Raw genomic sequence first — 14,310 nt, forward strand, 5'->3', positions numbered from 1 at the left:
AAACAGGGAGGCAGGGAGCCAGGCTGGGCCCAGGCCACACTGGGGTCAGTGGCAGATCTCTAGGTCTGCTCAGCCAGGTACCCTGGCCCTTGGGCTCTGGGCCAGCCTCTGCTGGGAGCCCCCAACTCTGGAGCTTCTTTCCTTGGTCCCACCAGCTCCATTGGCTCCAGAAGGCCCCACCCTTCCCAAGTTGTACCCCAGGACACAGGCTCACGCTCCCACAGTGCCTTCAAGCTTTATTGCCACACACACTCCCCCAGCCCTTCCTGAATGGCCCTGTGCATGGGAACACCGGCTTAAAGAAGCAATTCGGGGCTAGGTGACGGCCAGAGGACTGGATTTGGGGCTGGGGTGGGGAGGGGGGATCTGGAGAAGGAAAGTGCTAGGACCAAAGCCCACCCCCACCCCAGGTTTCCCTGAGTGGTGCCCACCCCCAGGGCCTTGGGGGCTGGCTTGTGCATTGGGGGGAGGGGGCCCATCCCACATGGATCCTCCCCTGGGGTCTCCAGGCTCATGGAGGGAAGAGAAGCCCCACTGAGCCCCCTGCACCCCCTATGAAGCCCTCAATGTGCAGGGAGCAGGAAGAAGAGCTGCACACAAACGCATACACATGCTTGTCTCCAAGAGAGCTCCTGGCCCCTGGGGCTGCCCAGCCAGAGGCTCAACAGTCCAGGCCGATGGACACGAGCAGGTCCTCGAGTGCCCGCAGCCGCTGCTGCGCCTCCTCTATGGCGCTGTAGGTCTGCACTGTGCTGGCCACGTGGAAGCGGATGTCGTCCACCAGCGGGATAGAGTCCGTCTCCTGCCGGGCCGCCACAGCCGCTGCCTCCTCCTTCACCGCCTCCACGAAGTCCTCCCGCTCCACCAGCTATGAGCAGGAGGGGCCAGCTCAGTGGAGGGGTGCCCGCCCTCTCACCTCTCCCTCCCGCCCGCTGCAGCCCACTGGCCCACCTTCTCAATGACCTTGGCCATGTACTCAGTGCACTGGTCCTCAAGCCGCGCCAGGCGGAAGAGCTTGGCCACGCGCCACACACCCACCACAGTGTCCTCGTCTAGCACCTGAGCCAGGCTGCGGCCGCACAGCCTCTTCAGGCCTGGCAGCAGGTACATGTCGGCGACGCTCAGCACGTCGTAGGCTGCCTCGGGGGACAGCTGCAGTGAAGACAGGGATGAAGGTGCCCCCCGAGGTCACCAAGGGCTCCCAGGGCACAACAGCCAAGGCTAGGGCCTGCGGTGGTTGCGGGGTGCTGGCGGGAAGGCTTCCAGTGGGAGTAGGAGCTCCCTGTGCATGTACGGGGTCGGGGGTTGGGGGACTGGCCCAGATTCCCACAAGGATCTGCAAGAGCACTAGGGGGCAGAAGACTGCGGGGGTGCTCCCATGCCGAGCAGGCTGGCAGGGCAGGCGGGAGGCAAGGCCCTCACAGGAGCCAGGGTCTGAGCTCCGAGTTACACAGACCTGGGCCTGCCACTTCTAGCTGTGGGGCCCTGGGCAAGTCACTGCACCTCCCTGTGCCTCTAGTTCCCGGTCCATGAGGTATAGATAACCATGTCTACCTGCGGGGGCTGTCAGAATGGTGGGACAGAGGCAGCTAGTCAAGACCCATGCAGGGACCCTGCCAGGGGTGGGAGACTATCTACCAGCTCCCTCCCTCTCAAGAGGCTGTGGGGACACAGAGCCCACCTACAGGTACATCCTGTGCTGGGCAAGACTGAAGCCCTCAGATTCGGGCCAGAGCCTGGGTGGCACAGGGAGCAAGCTGCAGACAGAGACAAGGGTAGCTCTACGACCACATTACAGGCCACGTGCCATGTGCCATGCCACCTCCTTTACCTGGGTAACCCATGCATCTGCACAAGGCCTTAGGAAGTGACGACGACCGCTATCTCCATGTTCTAGAGGCACATAGCAGTTAAATAACTGGCCCAAGATCACAAAGCTCACCCAGTGTCACACAGCTCAACCAGTATCAGCCCAGGTTAGGAGCCCAAGCCACACTCTGAGACAAGGTGCCCTTGGGGTGGCGAGGCTCCTTGAGGAGGGAGCTTCTCCAGGGTGGGCAAAGGTAACCCCTGGTACAGGGGCCAGAGAGCTGGGCTGAACTGCAGGAGATGCCCAGTAGAGGGGGTGGGAAAGATGGAGGCTGAGGGGCTGTCAGGCCGCAGGGAGGGATGGACAAGGGAGCTGCCACCGGAGGTAGAGCAGCAGTAGGGACTGCCCTCTGTCCCCCACCATGCTTCCTCCCCTTCCCCCACAAAACAGGGCCCTGGCCACAGAATGACTTTCCAAGCCCTCCCTTGTTGGCAGGTAGGCACGAAGTTCTCTCCAGGTGAACATGAGAAGTGGTGCAATTTCCAGTGGCTTCTACAAAAACAACATTGCTTGCCCTGCCTTCCTCTTCCTCCTAGAGCATGAGTCTGCCTAGGACCCAATCTCCGTGGCCAAAGGCGATGCCCCAGGCAGGATGGGTAAACTACAGCCTGTGGACCAAATCCAGCCTGTTTGTGCAAGTAAAGTTTTATTGGAAGGCAGCCTCACCCACTCATCTCTGTACTGTCTCTGGCTGCCTTTGCGCTACAGAGTTGAGTAGCTACAACAGGGCCACATGGCCCACAGAACCTGAAACACTCACCTTTACAGAAAACGTTTTTGACCTTCACCCTTAGGCATACAGGGGCAAGATGGAAGGATGACCTGATCTTCTGCAAGCCACCTGCCTTGGGGCACCCACCTCAGTCAGAAGTGAAGGAGAAACAAACTCCCCTCTTCTTTAAGCCACCAGATATGGGGATATCTTCATAGTGCGCGCGCGCACGCACACACACACACACTCTCTCTCTCTCTCTCTCACACACCCTGGCAGAGCAAACCTTCAGCACTCTGCTGCTGCCCTGCAGCCTTGGCTTATGGACACCTTGGGGCAGCTGGAGACAGAGGGAGGCAGCAAGGGAAGAGGAGACTGGGAACTCAGAACCCCAGGGATCTGCTGCACCACAGAGGGAGGAGGCTGTCCCCACCCACCCTCCACCCTCCTGCGAGAGAAGCTGAGGACCCCAAGTGGCTGACAAGTGTGGAGTGCCTGTGACATAGGCCTCGTCACTCATCCTCTCTCTGGAGCCTAACAAGGCTTCCTCTACCTGAAAGAAAAATCCAAACTCCCACAGCCTTCCCCTCCAGACTTCTCAAAACGTCAACCATGGGGCCAACTGGGCCCTTCCACAGACCCCCAGGGCCCTGGTGCTCCCTCTCAGCCCACGGCAGCACAGGCTGTGTGCCGTCCCCAGCTCTCCCTGAGCCCCCACCTCAGTGTGGTCGCTGTACACGTAGTAGAGCACGTGAGTGAAGACGTCAGATGAGATGCCATGCAGGGTGACGGCTGGGGGGCCCCCTGAGGTCGCTGGCTCTTCGCTCTCTCGGAAGTGGTCATCCAGCAGGGCCCGGAAGTAGTCACTGCGGCCACAGAAAAAGGCCTGGGGGAGGCCGGGCTCAGGAAGTGTGAGGGCCAGGGTCTGTCTCCTGAGGAGCTAGACGGGGGCTCAGGGCAACGGGTTGGGGCCAGGGGCAACAGGAGGGCACAAGCACCTTGTGGCAGAGGAAGCTGCGGCCAGCCACTCGGAAGCAGATATCAGGGCAGCTGTTGAAGCCGTCAGGACAAGGGAAGGGCAGCTCCCAAAGATCACCCTGGGGTACAGAAGAGGTGACCCCATCAGAGCAGTTGTTCACAGAAGTGAACGACTAGGTTCAGAAAAGGGAAGTAACTGGTCCAAGGCCACACAAGGAATTCAGCCCAAGTATCTGGGCTGCCTGTCACAGCCTGCCATCCCAAAACGCCCTTCCTGCCCACCAGCCCCGCACTTACTCGGAGCTCGGGGGGCAGGGCACAATCGGCCAGCAGCGCCATGTCCTCCCGGAGGCGGGGGTCTGCAGCGGGGGGCTCGATGGTCAGCACCTTCACACATGTGCCTGGCTTAGACGCCACTACAGGGGAAGAACAACTTCAGGGAGCCAGGCCAGCCCTGCCAGGCCGCACCCATGGCCCCGGGCCCCAAACCCTGCTCGCACCAAACTCAGACACCTTCTCGCACTTGGCCTCCAGGTCGCTGAGCAGGTCCCACAACTGGCATTGCTTGGCCAGGCGCTCACAGTCACTCACATGCTCTACGCCAATGTCCAGGCGGCCTGGGGGCAGTGGGGAGGATGAGGGCCTGCGGGACCTCAGCTGTCATCAGTCCTACAGAAAAAGGGTGATCCCCTCCCACCTGGCCACCTGGCTGCAGGGCTAGGACTCCTGGGCCCACTTGCCACTGTGGTTTCCCCATCAAAAGCTGTTCTACAGGCCCCAGGGAACAGATGGGAGGGCCTCAGCATGTGGGTGGGACAAGCTCTTCCTGAGCAGGCACGCTAGTCCTCTCTCTTGCAACCCAACCCGAGAGGCAGCTGGAACCACCATGGGGGGAACATGAAGTGTCTAGAGGTGAAAGGTCAGCCCAGCCACACCTAGGTGTACTGCTGTCCAGAAGGACGGCCCACTCCCTCTCCTCCTACCCTGGACCCAGGGGGTCACCTGTGTACAGGTACTGCAGCAAGGCCCCAAAGGCCACGGGGTTGATCTGTGGGCAGAAAGCCAGAAAGGAATGTCAGAGGCAACCACCCAGCACAACCCCCTGCTGTTCCTGGACAGTTCATGCCCCTCTGCCACCCTGAAAGGACATACCAGTGGGTGCCTGAGAACCACGACACTCTTGCCCTTCCATTTGGTGTCCAGCATGTTGGCAAAGTAGGCACTACGTGCACCCAGGATGCAACGATGCACCCGGAATGGCTTCCCGTGTACTACAAAGACCACGTCACTGTGGATGCCCTGTTCTAGAAGCCTGGGGAGGGACAAGCCAGGAGGGACGATACTTGGCACAGCCCCCACTCCATTCCTCGGAGCACTCAGAACCCAGTGCAGGCCACAGTCAGAGCAGACTTGCCACACCCACCAGGGCCACCGCACCCCATGCTGCACCCCTCATGTGCCCTGGCTCACCGCTGCAAGAAGTCGTCATAGTAATCCCGTCTCCTGCAGGAAGCCGTGACCTGCTTGTAATCGCGTAGAGCCCGGCGGATGGGGTCACTCAGTGCCCCATAGAGGCAGCGCTCACCATCGAAGGTGTTGGCCTCGCAGCGGGCTCCTGGGGGAGGCAGGGCTCACCAGTTAGCAGGGAAGGGGCCTGAGGGAAATTCTAGTCTCCCTGTCCCTCTTCCCCACCTTCCCACACATGGGGCTCTGAATCTCTGGCGATGCCTTCCCAAATTACCCTGGGCCCACTCTGACCCCAACACCCTCCCAGTCAAGGGCTAGGCGAATGGGCACGTCTGTGTGCACTCACACAGGCACATACTCACTCACACGGAAGACAGACAAAGAACGGAGAGCAGACTTGGTGGCTGCGCTTGTCCCACACACTGGAGCACAGCAGTGAATGAGACACAGGTCCCTGTCCTGCTGAACTTATACTCTAGTGAGGCAGGACAATCAACGCACTACCTAACAATAGCAGGGACTATTAAGAAAAACAAGGCCGGGCGTGGTGGCTCACATCTATAATCCAGGCACTTTGCGAGGCCAAGGTAGGTGGATCACTTGAGCCCAGGAGTTTGAGACCAACCTGGGCAACAGAGTGAGACCCCATCTCTGCAAAAAAAATACAAAAACTTGCCAGGCGTGGTGGTGCACGCTTGTAGTCTCAGCTATTTGAAGATTTGAAGGGGCTGAGGCAGGAGGATCACTTGAGCCTGGGAGGTTAAGGCTGCAGTGAACCGAGATCATACTACTACACTCCAGCCTGGGTGACAGAGCAAGACTCTGTCTCCAAAAAAAAAAAAAAAAAAGAAAAAGAAAACCAAAATAGGATGAAGAATGGCACTGGATGAAGGGAAGTCATGAAAGGTCACTCTGTGATGGCGGCGGCATGCAGAGACCTGAATGAAGGTGGGGGAGTGGGCCATGTGAACGTTTGCAGAAGGGCACTCCATGCAGGAGGAACCGCAGGTGCAAAGGCCCTGGGGCAGGAACAGGGGGATGCATAGCGCAGTGGAGCCCCATCGAGGCCAGCGTAGCAGCAAGCAAGCAGGGAGAGCTGAGGTAGTGATGCCAGTGGGAGGCCAGACCCTGTGGAGCCTTGGGCATGGCCAGGCAGGCTCACTGTATCCTAGAGGCAGTGGGAACTCGCTGGAGGATTTTTAGCCCATCAGATTCATTGTGAAAAGATCAATTTGGCTGCAATGGCAAGAGGGAGGCAGGCACTGTGTCCGGGGAGAAATGCTGATGACTGGGCCCAGGTCGTAGAAGTAGAGATGGAGAGGGTGGACAGAGAAAAGGTTTTAAAGTAGCAATAATAGTACTTGCTGATTCGACTGGTTGGTAAGAGAGGAATTGTGGTGCTTTGCAAATGTGTATGAAGACTTTTGAATGCACATACGCATGCATGCACCCACGCGCACGCATGCATGCCCTGAGCCGGGCTCCCTGCTCTCACCATTGGCCAGAAGGTAGAGTACCAGTTCCTCGTGCCCACACAAGCAGGCATAGTACCTGAAGGGAGAAAGTAAGTACAGGAGGCAGTCCTCAGCGCTGAAGGGGTGCACCAACCCCCACCCTCCCCACCCCTCTCCCCAGCACTCACAAGGGGGTGCTGTCCCACTTGTCCCGCACATTCACCTCCACGTCTTGCTGCTCCAGCAGGTACCTGGGCAGGAAGGAGGTCAGAGCCTGGGTCAGGACGGGTTCATGGTCTGAGAAAGAAGGCCCGTGGAAAGGAACGGAGGGAAAACATCCCTTTTGGTCTGGGGAAGCCTCCCCCAGGTGAGGGCAGGTGACAGGCAGACCAGAGCAGGAGAGGCACTCAAGGCAAAGTGCAGGCAAGGGGGTGGAGGTGGGGTCGGACAGGCAGACACTGTGTGCCATCAGTGCTGGGGGACGATGGGCTACAGGGACAGAGGCCAGCGCCAGTGCCGAGGCTGGACCTTTGGCCTTTCAGCGTTTGGGAGAGGAGGTGATGGAGCCTTCGCTCCCACCAGAGCTCTCCACTGCAGGAAGAAGCTGGTCCTGTTAGAAGCAGGGAGCCCGGGGAAAAGCTGCTGCAGGCCTCCTGGTGGTGCGGAGGGCACACAATTCTAGGAGGCAAGAGTCGCGGGATGCAGCAACTGATGGCATGCGGAAGGTGAGCGAGTGGAGTCGCCAATGCTAATGTAGCCCCACTGAGGCGGGGGCAGCCTGAAGGAGGCCTCCAGGCTGCACCTGGAAGTGCTGTGAAGCCACTCAGCGTTGACACTATGCACTAACTCCTGAGTGGCACGGGATGTCAGGGAGCGTCCCAGGGAGGCTACGGGAGTACAGCAGCCCGGCGCCAGCCCAGGGGAGGTGGAAGCAGTCAGTCAGCACCAGGTCAAGGGGGAGGAAGGGCCAAGAAAAAAGGAGGTCAAACGGGATAGTGGAAGGCCAAGGAGAGGAAGGGCCCCAGAACCCAACTGGGCACCCCTTCCCTCCGCGTCCGGCCCATGGAGGCGGCATCTCAGCGCCAGATTCATTCTAGCTGCGTCAGGAGTTTCCGAATCCTCAGGGACCTGAGGCCGATTATGGGCTCTAGGTGTTCCCCGCGCCAGGTCCAGAGAGCATGAGAGAAAGGGGCCACGTCTAGAGTCCCAGGCCTATACCCGCGCCCCGCGCCCGGGGGTCTGACGTCCGGGCCCTACCAGGGCGAACAGTGGCCCGCCTTTCTCTCCGCCCACTTCTGCGCCTTCGGGCCTCCGCGGAGCAGTCCCTTCTTACAGGAAGCCCTCCGGGGGTCAATGGCCATCAGTGTCCCCGCCCCAGCGCGCTTCCGCTGGGGGGCTGCGGCGGGGGTCCAGGTGGTCCGCCCCGCGGGGGCGCTCCGAGGGCTGTGACCCGGCCGAGGCGCCCGCCTCTCCGCGGCCGTCCAGCCGCCCGTCCCAGGGCCCGAGGCGTTCTGAGGGCGGCCACCTCCCGCACCCTCCCCGGGACCGCGGGGTCCTCACCGCACTCGGCCCACATCCCCCTTCCTGCAGCTGGCGAACAGGTCGCTGGTGTCCATGGCGCGGAGGCTCGTACCCGAGCCGAGCGACCTCGAGCGGCGACGCTGCGCACCCGGCGGATGTAAACACGCTCAGCCCCGCCCCGCCCCGCCCCGCCCCGCCCCGCTCTGCAGCGGCGTCCGGAGGACCCGCCCGCCCCGCCCGCCCCGCCCCGCGGCCCCGCCCCTGCCCCGGGGGTCCCCCGCCCGCCCCGCCCCAACCCCGGAAATAAGAACGAGTCAGAAGGCAGACGCGCTGGGCCCGGCGTGGTCTCCGGGCGGGTTTAATGGAGTCCCGGGGCGCAGGGAGCGCCGCCCGCCGCCCGCGGGGCCGGGGTTCAGGGGCGGGAAAGCGGGGCCGAGGCAGGCTCTGAGGCCGGCCCCTCGGGCGGGAGTGAGGGAGTTGGTCCGAGGCCGCCGTGTGAAGTCGGGGGAAGCGGGGAGGAGCCCGCGCCGAGGGCCAGGCTGCGGGAGCGGCCCGGGTAGGCGCGGGGCTGGTGCGGGCTCCAGGCCGTCCGTTTCGGGGTCCACCTCGCTTGGTCCTGGCGGCCCACTCGGCCTGCGCCTCGGCTGCGCTCACAGGTGCGTGTCCTCCTCGAACACGTCCGAGTCCTCGGGGTCCCGCTTGCCCCCCATGAGCGCCCCCCAGCTCCCCGGGCCGTTGAGGGCCCCGCCGCCGTTCAGGCTAGGGTGCTTCTCCTGCATCTCCGACTGGCTGTCGCTGGCCACGTCCAGCGTGGGGTTGTCGTGGCAGCCGTTCTCCACGAAGCGCAGCTCCTCGCCGTGCGCCTGAGGCGGGGTGGGGAGAGGCCGTGGGCGAGCGAGCCAGCCCCCGGACAGCGCCAGGCCCGCGGCCGTCTGTGCAACCCCACCCAGGGGTTCCCCGCGGCAACCTCCACAGGTGCCAGATCCTTCTTTTCTGTTGCTGCAGCTCAACTCCTTTCTCAAAATATATCTACTAATCGTTGGCACTACAAGGCCCCGTGGCCTCCCTGACGTCATCAATCCCCCAACAGCCCCCTAAAAAGACTCCACTTGCGAGGTGGGCAGGGAGCATCACTAGGGCTCTGCTCGCTTCTTCCTGGGGAGGCCTCCAGGCTGCTGGAGCCTCTCCTTGATCCTTGGGCACCACCAACGCAGGGCCTGCCTCTGGTGAGGTATTCAGGTGCTCAGGCCCTGCAGTGCCTGCGCTGGAAAGGGGCTGGTGGTGCCAGGGAGGGGCCCCCTGGTGGGGCTAGCAGCCCCCTCACTCCCTGCACCTCCAGCACCTGTCCTGGGGCTGGTGCCCTGCAGAGCAGTCAGCAGTGCTAGGCTGACCAGCTAGCTGCTTCACCCACGGGACCCTGGGCGCCCAGGAGAGTCACTGCCTCCCCTTGCAGATGAGGACACCTATCGATAGGCACTCTCCTCTCCACTGGCCCCCAGCCCCACCTGTCCCCACACTCACCACGTGCTTGAGCTTGGGCAGCCGGCGCTGCCAGCAGTTGTAGAGCAGACCAAGCGCAATGATGATGATGCAGATGGCCCCAATGACCACCAGCACCACGAAGAGCGTGCCATAGTCGCTGCGCACCTGGCTGGCCCGCGCCTGGCAGCTGCTGGTTGTGGAATAGTTCTGGATGCCAATCTAGGGGTGGGAGGGGCCAGTTTCCTCAGCTGAGGTCCTGGGGTGCCATGGCTCCTCTGGGGTGGTTGCTTTGGGCTCGGGTGGGGATGGGGGAGCAGGCTTAGAAGGTGCTGGCATCCTGGCTCCTGAAGTTCTCTGGGGCCTGGGCTCGCCTCTACCCCATGCCCATCCTGTTTGCCTCAGCACAGCTGCAGGCCTCTCCACCCCATGCCCATGTTCCCAGCCTCCTTCACATCCCACCATAGCTTCTGCCCCAGCCGCTGAGTCTGAGCTCATTGTGGCCCTAGCCCCAAAGTGAGAGTGGACCCATGCTGCTGGACACTATCCAACTAGAGAGAGCCCCCACACCTATCCTAACCAGTTAGAGAGACAAGAGATGTGAGCCCCCCACACGTCCTCCACCATACAACCGCTTCCACCTTGGTGGGGAGGGGTGGACCAGTCAGCTTCCTGATGCCCAGGGCCAGTGCAGGGAGGGATACTGAGGGCATGCAGGCCACATGGGGGGCCACCCTGGCTGCCCAGCTTCCTCCCTTCCCATGGCGTGTTCACTGCTGGCATGTAGCTGCCTGCACCCCTCCACACTGCAGGTTGTCATGGTCAGTCCTGCCTTCTCTGGCCAAGGAGATCAGCGCCAGGGGCCAGGCAGGTACTCCCTCCACAGATCAGCATCTTAGCAGAGAGAAGCAGGAGGGCGAGCACCACCAGGGGCTCCTCAGGTGAGGGATCAGGGCAGTTCCCAGTGCTGAGGCCTAGGTTGCACCAGGCCCCCTTTCTGAGTTCAGGTTGCAGCTCTTCCCTGGTTTCTGTGAACCACCTGTGTATCTCCAGTACTTTTCTCAATTTTTTGTTATCAAGGGTCAGTTTTTCTTGCTAGATTCACCTGAGTATATTTCCAAAGACCCAGCATGACTTTTGGCCAAGTCAGTCTGAATTAAGTGACCAGTAAGGCCAGAATACTCAGGGGCAGCGAAAAGCAGGGGGAGGACTGTATAAAAGGTCAAGGTTAGCCCACACTTCCACCAGCAGCACCACTGTTCATGGACCCACGATTCCAGAACTGGGAAGGGCCTCAGTGGCCCTCCAGGCAGTAGAGCAGTGTGGTGAAAGGCCCGGGCTCTGGAATTAGGCTTCCTGCAAAGCCTGGCTCTACCACTTACTGGTGGTGCCATATCAGACAGGTCACCTAACCTCTCCCGCTTCAGCTCTCATCTTCCGTGGAGACACCATCGGTACTCAACAGGTGCCTCACTTAACCCTCACAACCCCATGGGGTGGTGGCGAGGACTGAGGGAGAGAGCCTTGCACAGTGTGGTGCTCAGTGGGCATTCGACATGCTCACCAGAAAAGCACCACCACCATGGCCTCTGCTCCCCTGGCACGCAAGGATGAAGAGGCGGGCCAGCATTATACCACTCATCTCTCCTGCCAAAAGTGGCAGCACCTTCGGGAGTGGAGAGGGCTGATGACAGGGCACTGGACTCTACAGTGAGCAAAGGCAGTTTTGGTGGAGATGGTGGCTGTCCCCAAGAAGTGAGATGAGGAACAGAAGGACCCCACAGGCAAGGTGGTGTGAGGCGCAGGAAGACTGGGGGACCCTGCCATCCCATCCAAGCTTGTGCGGCAGCTGGGTAGGAGAGGTTGACCGGGATGGGCCAGGCAGCCAGCAGACTGCACTGGGTGGGGGCACCTCCCAAGATGGCAGGGCTGCCTCCTGGCCCCCAGGCGCTGCATCTCACCGCAGCAGGAGCGCAGGACCTGGCCATGCAAGCACCAGCAGACTCACACGTCCACACCAAGTCACATGTCCAGGTCTCCCAGGCTTGCTCTTTTGGTTTCTGGAACCCATCACGCTCTCCCCTCCCACGAGGCTGCATGGTGTCTCTGCCACTGTCTACCCAGAAAACTCCCAGTTAACCCTCAATGCTCCCCAGACCCTTCCTCTCTGGGCCCTCTCCTGACTGTCAGACTCTTAGCACAGCCCCCACACCCCCATGGCCCCTTTCTGCTCCTGGCCATTGCCTGCATTGGACCATTGGTTGGTAGCATGCACATGCACCATCTTTCCCACAAAACCATGTCTAAGGAAGGCCTGAAGCAAGGGACCTGCCCAGAGCATGCTCTGTCTTATACTCCTTTGAACCTCATGATGTGGGCAGACTCCTAGGACTTTGAGGAACAGAGACAGGACGGAGCATATTAGAAGCTAACAGGTCCAGGTCCCTGCACTCTTACCTCTTCCAGGCTCCTGCGGATGTCACCCAGCATGGAAAGGACATCTTGAGTGGGCACCACCCCTGGGGGTAAGAAACACCACTATCAGTGCAACCATGGCCGAGGTGTGTGCCCCTCCAAGGGCTCTGGCCCCGCTCTCCAACAGCTGGCCTGAGCCTCTGCCTCCCTTCCTGGCTCAAATTGCACACAGACCCTCAAGGCACACGCCTCCCCCTCTCTTAGACATGCTTTCCACTGCATCGATTTGTTAGAACATCGATTTGTATAACACCAGCCAGCCACTTGCGAAGCCCACACACTGCCTTCTGAACACACCCCTTCTCCCCTGCCACACCAGGTACAGTGTCCATTCATCTCCTACCTGTGCTGGACCACACTTGTTCCCCTGCCTCCTGTTCCCCATTCTTAATTCTCACACCCTCCTCCTTGTCCCCAGAACCCAAGGTGGTGGGTACGCCTTGACCGCTAAGCTAAGTAGCTCAAACTACCGCCCTGGAGTTCCAAGTTTCAAAGCCCTTATGCGTGCACTTTTTTCCTGTGACCCTCAGGGCGGCCGCCTGCCTCCCACTGCCCTCCCGGGCCCTCCCATCACCTGCCCTCGCTCACCCTGCTCGCCCACCAGTGTCATGAGAAGGTGCTGCTCCTTCTCGCTGGGCTTGCTCAGAGAGATGTGCCAGGCCCCGTGGTGGCCGCTGCCATGGCGGGGCAGCACCTCTTCCACCAGGGCCAGGAGCTGTGGCCCCCGGTGCTGCCGGAACACCTCCTACAAGGGCAGAAAGAGCCCCCCGTGTTCAGTGAAGGAGAGGGGCCCTACTGAGCCCTCTGCCTCTAGGCCCAGCCCCGTACTCACCCTCAACCCTCTGGCTGTTCCCAGAGAGGCAGCTCTGGTCAACTCTGGAGACCCTCTGAGAGCTGCAAGCCAGCGAATGTGGGAACCCCAAGATGTATACCCATTTGTTCACTTACACCAGGTGCTCCTTCCTGCCCTGGCTTCTAGCCATGAGAAAGTCAAGGGGCCTGTCCCAGAGACACATGCAGTTGAGCAGGGCGGGGGCTGGGGACACACACACGCACGCACGCACGCACGCACGCACGCACGCGTGCGCCATGTACAGTGACAAGCCCAGAAACTGGGTACACAGAGTGGTACGGCCTATGGGAGAACTGCTCCCTGTGCCTAGTGCTCAAGTGCATGGTGCTGGGGATGAACACATGGGCGGGTGGGAGTGGTGATGGGCAAAAGAGGTGTGTGCACCATGTAACTACCAAAAATCGGGGAGGGGCCAGAAGTGGCAGAACCCAGCTATCCTCTTGCCTGTCATTGCAGAGATGCAGCCCCAAGCTGTTGAGTGGGGAAGCCATCTGTATGCTCTTGTGTAGGCGGTGGAGGCCAGAAGAGCAAACACAGAGATGGGAACAGCAGCCCCTGGAGCTGGGCTGGAACAGAGGGAGGGGCGTGAGGAGACCTTTTCTCATCGTGCACTCGCTTGTATTGTGAGGTTTTCTTGACCATGTGTATGTGTAATTCCACAATTTAAAACAAAAACAAGAGCCTGGCCTTAAACAGAAACTCAGCGAGTGGCAAGAGCCCAGGCTGGGGCACAGGCCAGAACCCTGCCTCCTGGTTCACATCCTGCCGTTTGTCCCTGCCCAGCCCCATCTAGGAAGATAACCTCCTTTGGCCCTGTGGCCACTCCTCATTCCGGCTCCTCCCCAGCAGACTTCTCCCTCCTGAACATGCACAGTCGCACATTCCCTGCTCGTAGCCTCCACAGCCTGCTGCAGATACCCCTCTCCCAGGTGCTCAGCTCTCTCACAGTGCCCTGCTATGCAGCTGAGAGCCAGCGCCACTGGGAGGCACAGGCATCTCACCAGGCCAGCCCTGCAGGATCCCCTGCCACTCCAGATCTCCCTTCTGTTACAGCCCAGGCTAATGAGCTGTTCTGTAGTTGTCATGCCAACCTAAAGGCTACCACGGGGATTGAAGTGCTGGGCCTCTGTTCTTTGTTACCATGGCAAATGCCAGGCTCAGGCTCAAGCCTTGGCACTCACTGGTCTGAGTTTTAAATGTGGGAGAAGATGGGTACCTGGAGATAGCCATAGAGCAGCTAGGAAAGCCATAGTCCTATGATGGTTCTTACCTTATTCACTGATTGAGTATGGGGAGAGAAGGGGTGCATGCCCGCCCCTGCCAGAGCAAGGGTACATGCACCATGACCCACAGACCCCCAGTTACAAAACAAGCACTGTCCTGCCACATGAAGTGCCTGCCCTCTGTGCCGCAGCTCTGTGCTCTGCTGTGTTTGCACACCCCATGTTTTCCTGGGTACATATGTCTGCCTGGCTTAACCCCAGAGACCCACAACGTCAGT

The 14,310-nt window shown here is 60.6% G+C and overlaps 2 protein-coding genes across 7 annotated transcripts in view; both read right to left on the minus strand.

Moving 5' to 3' along the window:
• Window positions 1-219: 219 nt before the first annotated feature.
• On the minus strand, window positions 220-8,197 carry ABTB1 (ankyrin repeat and BTB domain containing 1). Of its 6 annotated transcripts, none has more exons than XM_024245178.3 (12): window positions 8,042-8,197; window positions 6,670-6,732; window positions 6,523-6,578; window positions 5,031-5,175; window positions 4,713-4,872; window positions 4,563-4,608; window positions 4,061-4,177; window positions 3,858-3,976; window positions 3,581-3,679; window positions 3,301-3,468; window positions 952-1,152; window positions 220-868 (listed from the first exon to the last, which is right to left on the minus strand). In XM_024245178.3, exons 1-12 carry the CDS (start codon window positions 8,095-8,097, stop codon window positions 662-664), a joined length of 1,437 nt encoding a protein of 478 aa, XP_024100946.1. In that variant the 5' UTR covers window positions 8,098-8,197; the 3' UTR covers window positions 220-661. The 6 variants fall into 6 exon arrangements, with proteins under 6 accessions (XP_024100946.1, XP_024100947.1, XP_063577778.1 ...); XM_024245179.3 differs by having other exon boundaries at window positions 6,705-6,732; window positions 8,042-8,191; XM_063721708.1 differs by having other exon boundaries at window positions 6,670-6,778; window positions 8,042-8,159.
• Window positions 8,198-8,323: 126 nt separating this feature from the next.
• The window catches only part of PODXL2 (podocalyxin like 2), a 43,517-nt gene continuing 37,530 nt past the window's right edge, over window positions 8,324-14,310 (minus strand). The window contains exons 5-8 of the mRNA XM_024244254.3: window positions 12,545-12,701; window positions 11,939-12,000; window positions 9,524-9,703; window positions 8,324-8,865 (exon numbers count right to left, since the gene is read on the minus strand). Coding sequence (XP_024100022.3) covers window positions 8,653-8,865; window positions 9,524-9,703; window positions 11,939-12,000; window positions 12,545-12,701 — 612 coding nt within the window. The 3' untranslated portion in view covers window positions 8,324-8,652. The remainder of the gene's footprint in view (window positions 8,866-9,523; window positions 9,704-11,938; window positions 12,001-12,544; window positions 12,702-14,310) is intronic.

This window comes from Pongo abelii, chromosome 2, assembly GCF_028885655.2.
Source record: "Pongo abelii isolate AG06213 chromosome 2, NHGRI_mPonAbe1-v2.0_pri, whole genome shotgun sequence".
Lineage (NCBI taxonomy): Eukaryota > Metazoa > Chordata > Mammalia > Primates > Hominidae > Pongo > Pongo abelii.

Coding starts and splice junctions, on each gene's coding strand:
- ABTB1 (XM_063721708.1), bottom strand. Junction 3,680..3,857: donor CCCTGCCCCCCGAGCTCCGA/GTAAGTGCGGGG, acceptor TCTGTACCCCAG/GGTGATCTTTGGGAGCTGCC. Junction 869..951: donor TGGCCAAGGTCATTGAGAAG/GTGGGCCAGTGG, acceptor TCCTGCTCATAG/CTGGTGGAGCGGGAGGACTT.